This window comes from Thunnus maccoyii, chromosome 9, assembly GCF_910596095.1.
Source record: "Thunnus maccoyii chromosome 9, fThuMac1.1, whole genome shotgun sequence".
Classification (NCBI taxonomy): domain Eukaryota; kingdom Metazoa; phylum Chordata; class Actinopteri; order Scombriformes; family Scombridae; genus Thunnus; species Thunnus maccoyii.
In genome coordinates this window covers 23,311,793-23,331,849 of record NC_056541.1, presented here as the reverse complement: position 1 = coordinate 23,331,849, position 20,057 = coordinate 23,311,793, and the positions used below count along the sequence as shown (strand labels likewise).

General features: G+C 39.9%; 1 protein-coding gene across 1 annotated transcript in view; it reads left to right on the top strand.

Moving 5' to 3' along the window:
* Positions 1-20,057, top strand: part of cemip2 (cell migration inducing hyaluronidase 2) — a 29,741-nt gene that overhangs the window by 7,688 nt on the left and 1,996 nt on the right. The window contains exons 5-23 of the mRNA XM_042421899.1: positions 1,917-2,086; positions 2,928-3,119; positions 4,442-4,611; positions 6,251-6,463; positions 7,522-7,727; positions 8,793-8,862; positions 9,466-9,594; positions 10,410-10,498; positions 14,091-14,222; positions 14,721-14,756; positions 14,946-15,101; positions 16,710-16,887; positions 17,666-17,881; positions 18,011-18,213; positions 18,497-18,679; positions 18,914-19,133; positions 19,286-19,390; positions 19,515-19,660; positions 19,847-19,953. Coding sequence (XP_042277833.1) covers positions 1,917-2,086; positions 2,928-3,119; positions 4,442-4,611; positions 6,251-6,463; positions 7,522-7,727; positions 8,793-8,862; positions 9,466-9,594; positions 10,410-10,498; positions 14,091-14,222; positions 14,721-14,756; positions 14,946-15,101; positions 16,710-16,887; positions 17,666-17,881; positions 18,011-18,213; positions 18,497-18,679; positions 18,914-19,133; positions 19,286-19,390; positions 19,515-19,660; positions 19,847-19,953 — 2,921 coding nt within the window. The remainder of the gene's footprint in view (positions 1-1,916; positions 2,087-2,927; positions 3,120-4,441; positions 4,612-6,250; positions 6,464-7,521; positions 7,728-8,792; positions 8,863-9,465; positions 9,595-10,409; positions 10,499-14,090; positions 14,223-14,720; positions 14,757-14,945; positions 15,102-16,709; positions 16,888-17,665; positions 17,882-18,010; positions 18,214-18,496; positions 18,680-18,913; positions 19,134-19,285; positions 19,391-19,514; positions 19,661-19,846; positions 19,954-20,057) is intronic.

Here is a 20,057-nt window from a genome sequence, read left to right as displayed (position 1 = left end):
GAGCCAGAGAGTGAAATGTAAAGGTGAATTTGGGAAATAGCCTCTGGCATTGTTAAGTCTATGTAGAATGAGCCAAGTAATGCCTTAGTGGAAACAACAGACTTGTGTAGAGATTAATTTCCTCTTGTCCTCTTGTTATTCAGAATGTTTAAGTGCTTGTCCAGATGAGATTCCAAGGGTTTAAAAATACTGATTGCTTGCCTGTGGATATTATTATATTTGTGACCTGTGAGTCATCATTATTCCATCATGGGAATGTCAAATTACGGGCCATGAAGTTATCATTACAGTCAGAGCTGGGTAGTATCCAAAATTCTCAGCTGATGTCTGCATTGTAATGTAAAGTGAAGTGTTATGAATCGTTAAATGGTGCCAGAAGGTTGTGTTGGTCAGGGGCGGGTTGTGTTGTCTTTAAAGGTCATGCAGTAACAATGGCCTAAAAATATTATGTTATATCCATGAATAGCAAGAAGTGTTTAAGCTTGTTTGCAGTCATTCAGCTAATGCAGGATGACTAAAATGGAAGAAGTTATTCCAAAGAAGTCAAGGGCTTGACATTTAATATTCAAGACAGCAGGTTCAGCACAGTATCTTGTGTTAGGTCAAACACCCTTAAACCCACGCCCAATCCCTTTCGTTGTCCACACCCTCAAGCTCCTCCGCTCAAATGATTTCAGTCTCTCCTTCATATTTAGTCATTGTAATCTCATTTTAAAATAATTTTCTTGACATTCTTGCTTTATAAGATATTGTTCAATGTTGTGAGGAAGGAGGACATGGAACAAAAGTAAAAGGCTGGATTTGAATGAAGTTTCTGATGTGGAAGGTACACCCATTATTCCTCTGAGCCATATGAACACCCTCTCTGAAATCTTCTGTCATCATTTTAATAATCACTTGACTTCTCTGATATCCTTTCTTTAGTTTCCTATCTCTCTATTACTTTTTAATTATGACATGACATTTACTCATTTATTCAGTCGTCTGTTCCTGTCTCACTTCTTATCCTGCGTCAGGCTTATTGCTGGCATTTGCTCTGCCTTCAGAGCTTTACGCTAGTGACTAGTTTAATCTCTTTTTCAAATATCCTGAGTATGCACCTGTCTGTTATGATCCGTTAAATCCCTCAGTGGAAGAGGTTTGTGGTGATATCTTCAACCTGTTGCCTTTTATACACTTAACCCTGAATGATTACTGGAGTAGTACACGCACTCAAACACAGACAAACTTTATCATGCCACTTAGGTCACAGCCTGTATCTAACTCACTGTGCTGTCTGTAAGATGTTACATTTAACTGACATGAATGTCTTGTTTATATTTTCACTCTCCGCTCGACTAACAATGACACTGCATCTAGCTACTACATCTACCATCACTTTGATTGCGTCAAGATTTTGGTTAGCATTGTTCTTCACATTTCATGGGTCATGTACAAAGTTATATCGTCTTGAATAGCTGTGCATCACTGCACAGACATAAAACTGTTTCAGTCTTCCCCCAATAAAAACAGAACCAGAAGACTATGACTAAATATTAAATACTGGTAACTTCTCATTGGGCTTTAATTAAGTTTATTTCTGCGTGTCTGTGTGTGTGTGTGTGTGTGTGTGTGTGTGTGTGTACTTGTAGAATTGAAGGTGATTCAAACTCACAACCAAAGTTGTGAGGCAGATAAAAGATGAAACGAGTGATGTAATGTATAAATGTCGAGTGTTGAATGAGTTTGCAACGGAAGCTGCAGCTTAGCTCAGCATGCGTCAATGTTACAATCCATGAAGTTACACTCCAAGGCCATTTTCATTAATTAAAGTGTTGATGTGGATGTGTGAAACTAGTCTATGTAATGTCTGAAAAACGCTTCCTCTCCTCTCTGTGTCTCTCCCACTTTTCTCTCTATCCCTCTGGTCTCTCCAGACAGGCGTGGGCTTTGGTCTCTGTGGTAGGCGGCGGCAACGCATCATGCTCTGAGGACGTTAGGGAACATGAAAACCATGACACTGGAGGGAGAGCTCTGGCAAGACAGAACTTCAGCACCGTGGACGGAGTGGGCTTCTCAGTCACCGCCTACAGCGAGTGGAAGAACGGTGAGAAGCAGTTTCTGGTGTAATCAATAAAAAGCAGTTGAACATATATGGTTCAGTGATGACAGCCATTAAAAATAAGATAGTGATCTGCTGTTTATTTTAATGCTTGTTTGTCAGCTTCAGATCATGGAAGTAGTTCAGGTGAAATTTTTCCAGCTTTAGGGCAAAAGGTTTGGAGGAAGGTGACAGGGTGAGGAATGAGGTTTACCACATGCTAACTGCTTTGCAGATCAATCATCTCAACATGAAAGACATTCTTATGCCTATGTGGGTGATAATGTTTTTGTGACCATGTCGTTATGACAAATACCAGGTCTTGAGGCAGATGTAAGTGTTTTTGTGTATGTGTGTGGTTTGGGTGAGGCACTAGTACACACTTTGAGCTGTTTTCTTTATTTATTGCGACTATACATGCCCACACCTTGTAAAATACATTTCGACAGTGACTCAGTTTCAGTGGGAAATGATTATATTTCCTGAGGTTAACACCTTAACTATTTTTTCTCTACAGAATTATTTTCAGTGATACTGCCCACCATTGAACACTATAAATAACTGCTTTTTACTGCTATTTAGTTCTCTTCCATATACCAGTGTAATAAGAGTTTGCTACTGTTGGTATGAAAACATTTAAGTCCATCTAAAGGGATGTGTTCATTACTTGAAGAGAGCCTTTAAAAGATCTTTTATTTGAAATTTTGTTGTATAATGTCAAAAATCATAATGATAATTATCTGTAATTTCTGAAAAAATATGTTACCTATTAAAGATATTAACAATGCAGCATCATTTTTCACCCCGTTTTCTAATTCATGTGTTATGCTTTGCTATGCCCTCCCAGGTTTCCCCATCTCAGGCTTCCAGGTGGATGCTGTGGACCAAGTGGTGCTGAACCTGCAGGATGAAGTGCAGCAGACCTGGAAACCTGGGAATCAGATTGTTGTTGCTAGTACAGATTACTCCATGCACCAAGCTGAAGAGTTTACCCTGCTGCCATGCCCTCACTGCACCAGCAGGCAGGTCAGGATACAAGGTGAGAGGTGTTTTCCTGGGCTGCAGAGTAAAACTGTCTTTGTCTCTGTGGGTGTTTGTCCTATGTTGACCTACTCCTATCATGTGTGTAGCTTGTACTGCAGGTATCATTTTCAGCTATGACTATTCACAGTTCTTGTAATATAGGTAGATGAACAGAGAGGGAGATACACAGCACAGACATACAGGATGTTATATTAGGAAGCTTGTGAGAAGACTGATAACCAATGTTGTTCCAGGAGCATAAGAAGACAAAGATCTTATGCTAATTATTACTGTTGTTGTCGATAGATGCGATAAGCAGATGAACAGTAGTGTTACTAATACCCAGGTCCAGAGAGATTATAACTTCCTGCTCAGCTGTTACAGTGATGTAAGATTACTCAAGGAGGCTAAAAAGAGATTATCAGCTTATATTTTGATAGTAACTTTATCTTATAATAAGCAGAGTGCTTATTGGATTTGGATACATTGTCACTGCTTCTTCCTACTTCTGCTCCCTTCTCCCTCCCCTCATTCCCTAATCTTTGTCCATCTCTCTATCATGACATGTTTCCTGATCTCATTATTCTGTTGTCGCCAACTCCCTTCCTGGAGAGAAGAGTGTATTAGTGTGTGTGTGTGCGTGTGTGTGCGTGTGTGTGTGTGTGCGCGCCTAGTTTTGTGTTGCTGCTGTGAGGAAGGCCTGAGCAGCTGGAGCACTGCTGTGCGAATTTAACACTGGCAGCTGCACCCTGTGGGCAAGGGTGCTTTCCACATCGTAGAAAAGCTGATTATTTTGTGTTTCATTTGTATTTGATTTCTTTTGCTTTTACATGTCTATTATTTTAGTCGGTTGTTTTTTTGGGTGTGGGCAGTTGTTTACTTGGTGTTTCAGTGTGTGCTGCAAGGCATACTTCCTGTGGTTGACAGTTGAAGGCACAGCATTTTCAGAAATAAAAAACCAAAGTTTAGATCAACTGCCACTACCTGTTTGTTTCAACATTTTCTGCTAAGTGCAATAACAAGATTTGAGTCTCAGTATGACTTGTGCCACCTGAAAAAGGTTGCGCAAGAGTTTGAAGCCAAATTGTTTTGCACTCTGCTGTTAATTTGTCTCCTCTGCTGTTATTCATTTCGACTTTTCCTTCCATGTTCATTTTCATTTCTGCTTTCTTTGGTCGAGATGGAATGCAGTGATTGACATTTGTATTTATCCAAAATAATAACTTGCACCTTTTCCAGATATTGTGCAATTGTGTTGGGGATTTTCCTTTAAAATGTTCAGCTAGTCGTATTATTTTTACTCTAATGATTGAGAATCTACCTGTCTGTGCTGCCCAGGGAAGCCTCAGTACAACCATGTTGGAGAGATCATAGATGGGGTCGACATGCGTGCTGAAGTGGCTCTGCTCTCTAGAAACATTCTCATCTACGGAGAAATGGAAAACTCCTGCTACGGTAACAACATGTGCCAGTTCTACAGCCACGACACCTATGGAGGCCACATCAAGGTGTGTGTTATATGTGTGTGTGTGTTTGTGTGTGCGTGTGTGTTTAATTTCATAGCACAGGCCCTTGTTTAGACTCTGTGCTTTATGTCTGTATTGGCTGATGTATGTGTCTGCATGTTTAAGCAACATTCTCGTTAAAGGTCACTGTGTCTGCAGGAACCTGCGTGACAGTTTCCATACTGCATAGAGCTAAAGTGTGCATACATTCTATATTTATATGCCGTCCTAAGTGAGAGGGGTTATTCATGTTCCCAGGACAGTTTGTTATGTAAAGCACTTCTTGGTTCCTCACCAACTACTTCTCTCACTCCCATCTTTTCTCTGTTTTTCTCCTCATATGTCAAGTTTTCATTTCAATGGCTGACACTAATTCCTCAGTCTTGTCCTTAAATCTGGTCCAACTTTGAAGACATAAGACAGATTAGGAGCATCATATTCTCCCTGACCTACATGGAAGTACACAATGAGTTCACTGTAATTTGATGATTGACGATCGCACAATTTCATTCACATTGATGGCAAACGCATAATAACATTCCTCAGACTCTGTGTAACTGACCCCCCTTTGAGCTAAATAAAAGAAACACTCCTTTTTTCCAGCCATGTTAACTGTTTCTTTACCATTTTAACTCCAACAATTATTACACAGTCTGCCTCTAAAATCATCGACCATTCTTCCTCCATCCTATCTGACCTCAACAATAGAGCCATCACACACATAGCACCACCATCGCACGTTATCCTCAATCCATCCGGACATTAACATAAGAGTTTTTGGCACTCCTCTCAGTCTTGCCAGTAAATGTATGTATGTATGTATGGTATGTTTGTATATATGTATATGTATATATGCATGCAAGTACTCATACATATGTATATGCAGTAAGAATGATTATATTCAGGAATGTGCATGTGTAGAAACAAGTAAGACTATCTATCATTGCTCATCCGTGGTTATAAGTGTGCGTGCGTGTCGGTCAGAGAGAAAAGGGAGAGTGAGCTTGTCGGTATGTACAGTACATGAATGAATGTGCGTGTTTTTGTGGGTGAGTTACAGTTAGCTGGAGAGATTGGCCAATACCTCCTTAACAGGAACCAGACCTTGCGGATTATGCCATACCCATAAAAAGACCTCCTAGAGAGCATTGTACAGTTTATTTGTATTGGATTACTTGTTGACGTTCATGTTTTCTCCATTTGTGTTTCGTGTGTGTGCATCTACTATATGTGCAAATATGTATAACACATATAAAAATAATATATGTGTTTAATTTGTGCTTCTATAACTCCCATCTCTTATTCATCTGGAGGAATATCAGTGGTTTTGGCACAGCTTGACTCACTGGAGCCTGGTGCCAACAGTGCTATAGTACATAACCCAGTGGGATCATAGACAAATACAGAGAATCATACTGTAGACCTAAACTTTTAATTGAAAGAGTGGTTAGACAGTTAGCATGTTTTCGTGGCATAATATAAACCTTGCGTTATTCTCCACAAGGCCAGTATAATTTATTTTTGTGGTGTATAACGGCTCATAGCTCCTGCTCAATCACTTTCCTCTCCCCCTCTCTCTTGTGACTTATCTTCAACTCTGACCCTTTTTTTTGTTGCCTTTCTCCCACACACGCACCATCAGATCTTTGGTAACTTCTCATCAGTGCATCTGTCCCACGTGGAGCTGAAGAACATGGGCCAGCAGGGAGAAAAAGGCCGCTACCCCCTCCACTTCCACATGTGCGGGGATGTCGACCAGAAGGGAGGCTACCGGGAGCCCACCTATGTGGACGGACTCTCCATACACCACTCCTTCTCTCGCTGTCTCACCATCCATGCCACAAATGGTTTGCTGGTGAGTAAAGTTTGTGTGCTGAGTAAGTCTGAAATGTATATGAGAAAGAAGAAAAGACAGCTGTAGGCATATTAAAACGTCTGTATGATTGGAGGATGCGTGAGACATCTTTTACTAATGAGTACCATGTGATAATGTCTGGTGCACATCAATTACAGTGTCTCTCACTGGATTACTGTACTGGCTTGTTTCCTCTTTTGTTTTTCTTCCTGTCCCGTCTCCTTTTTTCCCCTAAATCTCTCTTCAAAGCCTCCTGTCTCATCTCTTTCTCCATAATAAAGTGATCTGTATCTTTAGAAGGAGGTTTAATAGTTAAGAGTTAGTCCCCAATAATTAGTATCTGACCTTGAGCAAATGTAGATGTTTTATTATACTTTTTGAAGTAAAATCATATGACATGTTCACACAAGTACATTTTAGTCAACTGCGTAATCACAATGTCTTAATGTGTTTCTGTGTGACCTCTCTGCCAGATTGCTTGTGTGTGCATATGTGTGAGTTATGCCCTCTCTTGATATCATTGTCAAAAGGTGATGGGTTAACTTTCGTCCTTGAGGACTGAAAGCACTCGTCCAAGCTGTATCGAGGAAATGGAATTTACAAAGTTTTAGATAACATTGTTTGACTCTGCTGTTTTTTCCTATTTCCCTTCTGGCAGAAAGACCAAGCGAATATTCTGTTGTTGTGTATTCTTCAACTGCTCTCTTGATACCATCATTCTCTACATAGCTTCAGATGGGTTTAATAAAAAAATGGTTGTACACTTTCAGGAATTTTAAGTCTTTAAGGAGGTAGGCACATCTAGCAGTTGGAACATGCAGATTTTTTTTTCTTCTTGTGGGTTGTTGATGATTCCAAGCTTGACTATCTAAATATTATGTTGCCTCTTGTTTACCAGAATTTTCTGCATGTTTCCATAAACGGTATCTTCCTAGGAAAGATTACCATAAATGCGATTATAGTATTGTATTTATTTTCTCCTTCTGTAAAGAACTCAGTTGTAAAAATCTTTAACTGACTCCTTCTTTTTCTTCTTGTGGTCTTCTCTCTTTTACCAGGTGAAGAACAGTGTGGGCTATGACACCTTGGGTCACTGTTTCTTCCTTGAGGATGGGATTGAGCAGCGTAACACTTTCTACCACAACCTTGGCCTGCTTACTCGACCTGGGACTCAGCTGCCCACTGACCGTAACGAGACCCTCTGCATCAGCATCAAGGACAAAGTTTACAAGGGCTACACTCCCTCACCCAGCACAGAGTGCAAGTAAGAAAGTAGGAGAATGACCTGGTATGTCTCTGATATGAGATATGAGTACAGAGAAAACTGATAACGTGAGTTTCTGCACCAACATAAAGAACGTGGCTATAAGTAGCTACTGTTCATTGCTCAACAACCACTGCAAGTCAAGATCTTGGGATAAGGACTTGTAGTTATATCATTGGTGTCCTCTAAAGTGTGGGTATAAAAATCACCTATTTACCAGTTTATATATAAATTCACACACCCATCAAAGTTTATTTAGTAGTTTTAACAGTTTTCAACGTCCGCCACAACTGCTTTGTAGGCATACACACAGGTTTAAAATGACTTTTAACCTAATCTATCCACCCACAGCAGCAACAGCTGCAACTCAGAGACTCTGGGGTCTTGTTAGTCACGAGCCTGAGGATAATTGTAATGACAGATAATAGTAGGGACGCTGCAAACGCACTTGCCAAGCCCTGAGAACTGCAAACATACCTACATCTTTACACAAAAGTAGCTTTATATTCATGAGTTAAACAACACTGATCAACTATCTTGTCTTTGAAAACAGTGAACAGTGGAGTCAAATCAACACAAATGTTGCGTGCCACTTTTTAATCTATAAGTGTGACACTGAAGTCAGTATGGCAAGTTTTTTGAGATAGTGTAGACATAAGTTGAGAGAAGACAGAGCTTCGTGCTCATGTGAGAGAGATACTGTAGTTAGTAATAGTGTGTGTGAGAGATACTGGCACAGTGGTTTTATCCATGCAATAACAACCGCTCCCTCCTCTCCATGGGATGTTTTTATGTCGTAACAGGAACAAGAAAAGTGCCTCTGTGAGGGAAGCAGCAATGCCTGTTTCCAGAAGTTTCGTTGTGTGTGTGTGTGTGTGTGTGTGTTGGCAGAGCTGTCTCTGTCTAGAGTTTATGTTGGAGAGGTGGATTATTGGGGAATTTTGAAATCAGTGAATTTGTGGATCTCTTACTTCTACTTATTAGTCATGGTCTCTGATATAACAAGGTACTGCCCTTTTAATATCTTTTAATCATTGTGTGTTTGTATATGTGTATGTTTTGTAGGGCAGTTTCAACATTCTGGATCGCCAACCCCAACAACAACCTCATCAGCAATGCAGCTGCTGGTTCTCAGGTAATAACATCAGAGGTTTATAATTAAAACTGAACTTTAAATCACTTTTTAAAAATGATGAAAAATTTATGAGCTCCTTATTGATAAATTAACTGTATTGAAGCCTCACTGGCTTTGGTGTTCCTGAACTTTACATAATGAAAATTGAAGATTTTCAATCTCATAACAAAGTGATCCATCAATAAAGTGGGATTTAAGAGGCTTTAGTGTCTGATAGAGGGTTGCAATAACATAGCAAGACCTCTAATATAAGAAAGTAGAAGACCTCTTTTTCATTTCAGCACTAACAGTGTGGAGGTCCACTTGGGAGGACTATGTACTATAGTACTTATTGGTATAGGGGGTATTCAGGTTGTCTGTGTATCTGATGAACTGCAAACTTTAATGAGCTGTTGAGCTTGTATGAACTCTTAGACCTGGTTTATACTTTTTTGTGAGACTTGAGCCACATGCCCTGTTCTCCTCATTGGTTTTCTCTTTTAATTCAGCCCTCCACCTATGGATGATATGTGCATGAGCCCAGATAATGAAAAATTTGCTGTTGACTAGCCGTACCAACCACGAACACAACTTTTCCTTGTCTCTTCCCTTATCCTATTCCAGGATACTGGCATATGGTTTGTATTCCACAGCTCTTCAACAGGAGACTCTCATGGGCTGGTACCAGAGACCAAGGCAGAGCTCACTCCCCTGGGGATTTTCTACAATAACCGTGTACACTCCAACTTTAAGGTATCATCAGTGTTGCTTATCTTTAAGCTTTTTTTATTATCAGTGTAGGTTAAAATCAGTGTGCACTTTCTTCCCATCTACAGTTAAGTATACCAGGCTGTGCCAAGCCTCTCTGTGTTGTCTCTTCCTGCATCTGTGTTTTATACAAGCAAGAGAAATATAGTACTTATAACTAAAGAACTGCACATAATTCTCAGCTTACTCATTTGGTTCTTGCCATGAAGAGGCATATACACACACACACACACACACACACACACGAGTGGGCTCTACAATAGCCCTCTGTTGTGTAATGACAAGTCGAGTAGGTGAACTGTAAGTTCTTTGTCCAGTCTGACCACAGCAGGCTCTCTTATAGAGGAAGGAGCCCCAAGGTTTAAGACTATACCTCGCTTATACCACAGGACCAACTCAGAGCACAGGTTTCCATATACACAAGACATACACACACACACACGCAGACAGACATATTACATTTTTCCTTTAATTCATTTTTGCAGTCCAGTTTTAAGCGACACCAAACTAATCCATATGTTATGAAGTATGTAAATATACATAACATTTTCATACACATAAATGATTCACAGGAATTCTGTTTACCTCTTTCCTTACTTTCTACAGTTTCCTGTACAACACTGATTCTCTAACCTGGGATTTAAATTTAGTCCGTTTATATGCCTCAGGTCCCACACTGTAAAATATACTAGTAGTCTTGTTTATGTCAATCCAACAGAAATAGACCTGTGGCACATACTGGATCTCTAACCATAGTTTTAAAGAAAACTTTTACTGCAATCACACTTTCACCTTTCCAGGCTGGGCTGTTCATTGATAAAGGAGTGAAGACCACCAATGCTAGCGCCGCTGACCCCCGGGAATACCTTTGTCTAGATAACAATGCCAGGTGTGTATTTGTGTGCAAACGTGTGTATTAGTATTTTACTGCCAGCTTTCAGTTTGAGAAATATATAGTCATTTATACTGTGCAAAGAAATATGAATTGCTCTCAAGGGTTTTTTGTGTTTTCTTGAATTGCTGGACTTGTTAGACTTGTTAGAGTTGTTAGACTTACAACTGATTAGTCCATATGTTTTTAGCACAAAGCCTGTGCATGGTTAGAGGGTCTATGGTGGGTGACCATATGTAAACTTACCGCTACAGAGTTACAGAAAGTAAATATTAAGGTATTTGTGGCTTACTAATGTATTTATTTAATGCCACTGTCACTAACTGTGTGTGATTTAAATGATTTATAGTTCCCTACTGTACAGTATATATCTACTACGATATGGCCATTGACTGGGATAGATGGATGTCCTTATTACTACAGTGCTGCTGCATCTTAGTGGAGGGTCTGTCAGGTTTGTGTTGACAGAGTAAACAAGGCTTCACAGATAGTTTCCACTCTTTAGCTCCCTACCCAAATACAGCCCTCAAGTAGACGGAAAAAATCTTATGTGTCCACTGAGACTGCTGGCCACGCTCTCTGTGTGTATGTGAGTGTATGTATGTCTACAGAGGTTGCATGAGAGGGAGGATTTTAAATGTTAAAATGTGTGCTGTATTAATGTTACATGAGAGAAGGAGAGAGAGATGTGTCTGTGATTGTAGGAAACACAAGGAAGAGGATATTTCGGCCTCCAAGCAGCAAAGCTGCTGGAACCCTATTGTATTTGTTAGGATTATTATTATTCTTGTGTTCTAAAAGTATCTGGGTCTAAGAGATCGTAACAGCTAAAGTTCCCAAACTTGGCAGATAGGTTGGAAATCTCACCCACTACTCAGACCAAAAAAAAAAGATACCGATTGGCCAGATGGTGGCGCTGAATTCCTGGATTCTGTGGGTCCAGACAAATCTATCTATATAAGCCATGCCCATTTGCACCTAGATCGATTTTCTGCCATTTTGAATTTTATCCAAATCTGTTTTTTCGCTACTCCTCCTACTAATTTCAGGCAATTGGCATCAAAGTCGTTTTTTGGGTTTTTGATATTCCATATTGTTTTAAAATGACACATTTTTAAACCTGTGTCTTTAAGTTAAATTTTACGTAAACGCTCATAAATCAAAATTGGTTGAAGCTATTGTAACCAACCTGGGTGCATGTGTTCGGATGCTAGGTCTGAGCTTCGCTGCACAATCCTGGGATATTCTGCCACTAGGGGGCTCCACAAAAGCAAAAAGTTTATATCTTATAATTAGCTGTCCAGATTTGATTGAAATTTTTTCCATGTTCTACAATCATTATACAATTATATTCAATCCATTATATGAATATAATATAATATAATAAGTGTAAACTCACATTTTTATCAATATTGCAGTCAAAACTTCCAAAAATAATTTCAATTTCACTGTAGTTCTTAGAGAGCAGAAATTTTTTCAGCACATCCACTGATGCGTGAAAAAACATTGCCTCACTGCAACCTATGGTCAATTCAGAAGTCCCTCATGCTATAGTTTTCAAAATATGCTAAATCAATTAACATCAAATCTCCACAAGTTTCACTCAAATGCTACTGAAACTGACACATACATTCTTTGGATACTATATATCAAGTGTCTTAAATAGTGTTCAGATATGTCCAATGATGAGTCCGCAGTGACATTCAGTGTTAATTAGTATTGTATGCACAACATTTTCTATTTCACCGAATGTTTGATCAAACTTCATCAAAGTATTTGACAATACAGTCGAAACCAGCAGAATGATGTGATTTTTTTTTTTTTTTCCCTCCAGATTTTTATAACCAACATGTTGACTGTTTTAAGTATTTTAAGGTTAAATAGACAAATACTCTTGCACAAGTGATGTCATTGCCTCAACTTGTGAGACGGTGTGAGGAAACCATGTCTCGCCACTGGTGCACTCAGTAAATCATATTTTCTGAGGATACAAAGGTCCAGGGTTTGAATCCCCTGGTGTCCACGTCCTACCTGCCAACAATGTAGCAATTCATGCATGTGGTATGTTCTCAAGTGCTTATAGAGGTCATATTAAGTCGATGGTTGCCTATCGTGACCCTGTGAAAATTTCTTCTTATTATTATTTATCACTGCTAAAAATGTTTTTGCAACAAAAAAATGTAAGACCAAGAAACACCAACAATTGGCAGGTGGGTTTCAAATTTCACCCACTACTCAGGAACATATGACACTCATTGACCTCAAGGTGACACTATAATAATCAAGTTTACATTTTCACAGTTATCTTGAAAACGGCTAGGCCTAGAGTCAAAATTCTTTCATCATTTTAATCTCTCAAGTCATCTGCATGATGACCACAATATTTTTTTTTCAAAGAAAATCAAGAGTTTCGCATCTTGTCAATTAAATAAGAAACAAGCATCCAAATGCTTGCAATCTGCTTGGACCCTGATCATTGCCACTTGCAGCTATATTAGATATTACTACGTCCTTATGATTGATCCCCTGACCTTTTTTTTGTAGCGTCACCAACAGGTCAAAACTTCTCCATGACCAACACTTCTGTCTTATTTTGCAAACCGACAGCCAGATATCCATGACATTTGTGGATATTCATGGTATTCAGAGTGTAAATACATAGCCTTTACCTGAAACATCAAGTCAAAAAAAAAACAAAGCCACAATTTCTTTTGCATAAAACACATCACAAACAAGACTAGGTTAAAACCAAGTATATGACTGGACTGTGTATAGTCAGTGTGCGAAATTGTGGCCAATTTGTTGCAGGGATAGTCAGTGGTAGTGTCTGTAATGTAAATTCCCGGATATGAAATGTTCATCTGCGATTTTCTGTAGTGGTCCCAGTCAGGGTTGGACTAGGAACAAAATTCCACCCTGGCAATTTTCATCTGAACTGGCCCCATTTTCCCCCAACATACATACTTATGAATTGCATAAAGCAATATCAGGCTATGTAGGCTATTTATAACAATATAGTATATGTTTTTAAAACACCCCCTGAGGACATAATCGAAACTGTTTGCACAAATTCATTTTGAAAGAGCAACAGCCAATGGGGAAACTCCAACACTGGGCTGGCCAACCAGTGGTGTAACTTTATCACTCAGGCCACAATGTCAAATTTGTACAGAATGTATTTCTTAATCTAAATGGCAGATGACCAATACAAAATTCCAAGAACATTCACCCTCCCAAGTGATGTAAACCCTTTTGTTTTTAACGACACTGTGTCTTCTCCAAAGCAACTGTCGGACACAATATGGGAGGCAATGATCGTTGCAGCCACAAGGGTCCAATTGTGGTGCTTTAAACTTTATGTCTTGTAATTATTTTTGCATGCAGATTTATAAGATGATGATTATTGGTTCTATAAGTCATTCATAGGCCACCAAAAGTTAAATTTATTAAATCAATTTTGCATGTGTTTGTGTGTGTATTGTCTAGAATAACCTTCATGAGGACCACATGTGCAGAAAAATTAGGGGAATAAATTAGTTTGACATTGGTGCGTGTGTGTGTGTGTGTGTGTGTCATGTGGGTTTTTTAGATTCCGACCACACCAGAATGCAGACCCTAGCCGTCCTCGGGTGGCGGCAGTCATTGACACACTGATCTCCTTCAAGAACAATGACCTGGGAGCGTGGATACGGGGAGGAGATATCGTCATCCAGAACTCAGGGTGAGACGGCTCACCGGCTACAATTTGACCAGAAACCAGCTTATAGTGTCTTCAAGGGAACTGTGAACAGGGATGTTTCTGATGAAAAATATAGAGGATGTTGTAATCATAGAAACATTAACTGGAAAGATGAACATTTGTGCTGGCAATATTATATAAGTCCAGCCCAATTTCCTGTGAAGACATCATCCTCTGTTTGTGATGAAATGTACTTTTCTACACCCTTATCATTTGACCTAACTTTATGTTCAACATTGGCTTGATTTCCATAGATCTTTAAGTCATAATGATGGATTGACGATTCAATATTTTTGTGAATTACCTTGCATATTTTTTAATATATTGTCAGATCTGATAGGTACTTTGATCACCTCTTTTCTGTTTTATTAATTTCCTGAATGCTAGATAACAAAATACTGTCAAGTTCTTTGACCACTTTGTTACCAGGGTAGGTTCATTGTATTTCAATAACAGACTTTTTTTTTTCTCTCTGAGCAGCTTTGCAGACAATGGAGTAGGATTATCCTTTGCCAGGTGTGTACTTATCTAAATCACTTTGCTCATATGAGTCTAATGATTTTATTCAGCCATATTTGCTTTTCTTCTTTCCCTGCTAGATGACCTAGCCAAGAACCACGCACTATATGATATATGCTGTATGCTGTGTACTTGAATTATGATTTTTATACATCTTTATACCCGTATCGCCCTCTTATTTTGCAGTGATGGCAGCTACCCTAAGGATGAAGGCTCCAGCCAGGAGGTGACACAGTCTCTCTTTGTGGGCGAAAGCCGAAACAGAGGGACCAATGGAGGACAGAATAAATACTGGGGCTTAGGAGGGACTGATGCAAAGATGAGGACGCTGCCTAGAAACAGGTGAGAGGGAGCAAACAGGAAAGAGTAAGTTGATGAAGGGAGGAAGGATAAATGTGAGGAATTTAGGGGAAAATCCAACTCAAACTGAGTTTTCTCAGGAATTTCAGGGGAGGGTGTTAGAGGAGTCGGCAAAGAAAAATATGTTGGGAAAAACAAACAAGGAAGAGAGAACCAGCAAAGCAATCAGGTAGTTGGACAGATGGACACATGAGGCTGCTACAGCTGCTTTAAGCAGTAGGTTGACTTGTGAAAGGAAGTTCTGTGTTGACTGACTTCCCTCCAGTGATATTTTAGGCAGCTTATGAAAAACTGGTGGCAACACTTCAGTGGTTTCGTAGAAAGGGATTACTCATTGTAGCATTTTGATTACTTAAGCATGTTTTTTTTCTGTTTGGGTTATCAGGCTTTTCTGACACACAGTTCCCACTGACAGTGTTTCCACTGAATTTCCCTCCCTTGGCTATATCATTGACATCATTTGGATTTTTTTTTATCATCTTTGGAGGGGAACATATGAAGATCTGACAGTGCTCTCACTGATAGATAAACTAGACACTGCATGTGCCTTGAAGTCAATGCCTTAAGTTGGACTTCCATTATCAGAAAGTTTGTTGTCTCAGGGTCTCCTTACAGTTCTCTCTCTGTTTGTCTTTCTTTTTGTCTCATAATAAATGTTTTTTTTATACAAGAGGAGAGAGCAACATAAACAAGAGACTGACAAATAGCAGCCTTTTTTGGTTTTAAGAACTACAGCTTATGTCAGTTTGTGACCATTATCACCACTATGTACAATTTTACAACCATTTTATAGGCTTCCTGACCGCGCTGTGACATCTGGCTCAGTCAGTTAGTCTGTCGTCATGGTGGTTACTGCCAGGACTGCCAACACTTTTTTTTCTTGCCAGAGAGAAAGGATGTGTAATTTGATAATTTAATTAAAACACAGGTCCTAAAAGGTTTCATTAATAGCAATTACATGAGACACATTTTTTATTTGTGTGACTGTTAGTTACGCCCACATAATGAAAACAAATGAAAGTGACACTTTATCACTGGTTCTTCATCAGAGGGTTACAAAAAAACTAATGAAAACCTCAACAGGAAAAAAATTAAGTGATGCTGAGAATTGGTGTAGATATGATTATTATCTGAGAGTGTCAGTCTTATCTTAATTATAAATTCACTTGTCTACTTATTGTAAATTTCTTTCAAATATGAATGAAATTTATGTTAATGTACCATTTATCACATGTCCTACATTAAGCAGAATGTCTACATTACTAATGTTAACGTAGTTGGAGTCGCTAGGGAGGAACTGTAAAATTGACTCAAGGATGTATGACCAAGATTTATGGAAGATGTCATGTCTGCTCTATAGTGAGCTCATGGGCTTGCTGAATCGTTTTGGAGATTTAATAACATATTTCTCTGAAACTCCTTTAAAGTTTTGGGTTTTAGCCAGTGCATGGCTAAAGAGGCTGTCCACTTGAATTATGGTCCCTTTACTCTCTTTACTTCTCTCTTCTCATCTGTACTCTTTCTCATTTATTTATTGCTGTCAAATGTCTTTTCCAATCATGGACCATTTCTTCTCCTTCTCCACTATAGGACGTTTCCAATCCGAGGTTTCCAGATCTATGATGGTCCGGTGCGGCTCACACAGAGCACGTTCCGTGGATTTATGCCCACTCCAGAGCGTTACACCAGTGCAGTGGGATTCAGCTTGAAGAACACCTGGCAGCTCACCCCACGAAACAACCTGTCCCAGCTCAACTTCCACTCCACTGTTAGTACACATTTAGGTTTGATGTAACTTCACTTGAGACATCATAAGCACATTTTACAGTTCAGTGTGTGTATGTGCACTATTCCGATATTACAATTACTTCTGCAAATTAAAATGTAGTTTGATGTGGAGCCTGTTAAGCAGTCCAACAGGGTGCTGAATGGTTTCAGGCACTATATATAGTTAATTTTTGCGTATATTTTGTCTTGTTTGACCAGATGACTTGAATTCATGTGACATTTCAGGGTAAAAATTCCTAAATGTGACTAATTTGTTTGTTTTAACCTTGCATTTTGCTCAGCTCTCTCTCTTCCTTCCTCTTTATGATTCTTTTGCATCATACTTTGTATCTTTCTTCTCTGCAGATTCACTGCTGTTAAAAATAGAGCAATTGTGAAAACTTTCTTAGAAAGACAAAGTCCTTTTCTCTTTGTCTCTCTTTATATTTCCATCCTCTTGGTTCCCTAAGCTGCCTGGCAGCTTCATCCTATTTGTTTTCACCCCCTTCAACATCAACCATCCTCTCATATTGACAAGATTGCAACTCAGTCACTAAGTTAGCATTTATGTGAAGCAGTGGTTGGATAGAAGGAGAGATGATTACAGTCAGGACTGTGGAGAAACAATAAAACACTGGTACCCTCTAGTGGCTGTATAGCACAGTGTGCTGCCTTACTTAAACCTGACACTAACATATCCCTGTTGCACTTAACTACTTTACGCATCTCTTAATTTGTATGGTGATATTCACAACACACTCTGTGTATACCATCCTCAGGTGGGTCTGCGGACGTTCTTTGGTCGCCCCGGGCAGTGGTTTGAGGAGAATGACTTGGATGGTGACAAGAACTCAATTTTCCATGATGTGGACGGGTCAGTGACAGGCTATAAAGACACCTATGTCGGCAGAGCAGACAACTTCCTGATCAAACATCCTGGCTGTGTCAACATGTCCCAGTGGAATGGAGTGATCTGTAGTGGCCGCTACTCTCAGGTACAGTGGAGAAAACGGCGTGTCAGGTTCTACACCTTAGTCGTGCTGTCCCTCTACTGTAAAATGCTTCCTTATCACCCTACACTCTTCTTCTTCTTCCTGACTTAACTGCACCCGCTTCTCCTTCAGGTGTACATCCAGACCCAAGGAGCTCCCAACCTCAGTCTGTCAATAAGCAGAGATGAATACCCCACGGCTCCTCTGGTGCTGAGGGGGATCAACAGCCAGGGGGCGCTGTTCCAGCCCATCTTGATGATGAGCAAGAGCTACACGCTACACTGGAGCGGACCTGCACCCCGAGAGGTCGTCCTCTCGCTCATCAACTTTGACAAGTGAGTCATCAGAGCCAGTTATGTGTAAGCAGGGCTGCTGCAAGTCAACGAATATCTGATATATCTATATCTATTTATATCTATCACTTATCACTGAGTTTAACAAGAATATATCAGAATGTATTCACATCTTCAGTTACATTGTGTGCTGTTTTTGTGTTTAGCAACATGAGAAATATCTTACCTAACCTAAGAGTGTAATAACATTTCTAAATGTTTTTAGTTATGAAAGGTCCTGGGGAAACCTTGTGTGATATTAGATGTCTTTCTTTCTCTCTCTCAGAGATGACTGGTTGCTGGTTGGACTTTGTTACCCATCAGACAGCACATTTCAGATCATGGCCGACATCAACGATAGGCAAAGCAACACTTTTGATGACATGACAGACTATGGCACCGTGTCATCTCTTGCAGAGCTAGAAAAGAGACCGATGGAGAGGAAATACTTCTTTGACCAAACTACTGGGTGAGTGAACACATTCCAGTTAGTCCTCTTCTTTTACCCCTCACACACATAATTACACTTGGAAATATTGCAGCATTCTCACAAAAGCAGAAGTGGCTTAAGCTTTGAACTTTGACACAAAGCAGAGTGACTCCTGATCCTGGTTTGTACTGACTTACAAACCTTCTTAAATGTTTGTCACTCTGGTTTCCTAAAGTTTAATAACTCTGCCTGTTTTTCCTGTTTTCCTGCCAGGTTGTTGTGGCTCTACCTTCGGGCCCGGCACGGTCGTGAAGGTCACAGCTACTGCTCAGTGAAAGGCTGTGAAAGAGTGAAAATCATGGCTACCACGACCTCCAAACAGAGTTGTAACTGTACAGCCAAGGCGTACCCCAAGTACTCCAAGACCCCCTCTGCAGTGGTGCCTATGCCTTCCCTCAACACACAACCCTGCAAAGGCTGTGGAGCAAAACAGGTTTGTGTTGCTACATAAAAATAGCTGTACCAGTAAATAAAATTTCTGTCCAGCAGTTGATAATACAGCGTGCGAAAGCCACCCCTGCTTACTGGTGTAGAGATTCTAAGCTCTTTTTCAGATCTTTGTAACCAGTATGTATTGTGTCTCAGCTTGTGTTTTCCAGTGAGCCATGGACGTCCTACCTCCAGACACAAATCAAGTCTCTGAGCAGCAAAGAGCAACAGAGAGGAAGCAAAAACATCTCCTTTATTACTGTGAGCATACCAGGCTCCAATTCAAAAAAACAAATTCTCCTTGTAGAAACTGTGTTTTCATGTGACTGGAATTTTTGGGTAATGGTTTCACCTGTCTGACCCCTCTGTTTCTGTTCCATGTCAGGTGAATGAGGTGACGATGCCCTTCTCTCAGCCCGGGTATTTCCTGGTGTCTGTGGATGCCTGCTCTGGGAAAGTCACCAAGAAAACCTCATTTGCCAAGATGGACACCAAGATGGCACAGTACCTAAAAACTGGAATACCAAAGAGGTAAGCCAGGGAAAATAAGATGACTCACACCAACACACTTGCATTTGTGACAAGGACATAACTTTCCTATTTCGTTTTTCAACAAATTTTCATTTTTATTTTATTTATTTTTGTGCCAACAGCACAGTATAGCAGAATGATGCAGATTCTTGTTTAATTTACAGATTTGTTTGTTTTCCTGAACAGGTCTATAGTGCTCATGGCAACACGAGGTCAGCTAGAAGGCCTAACTGGTGTAGCACCATATCTGGTCTCCTTTGGTGTGGCCAAAGTTGCTGATCTGGGCAGTAAAGGTTAGTGGCACCCTCACAAATTGATTCCCGCCTTTGTCTCTCTTGTTACTACATATCTGTCAGGGCAGGGTCTCCTTTTCTCATACACTTTGACTGCTGTCTCT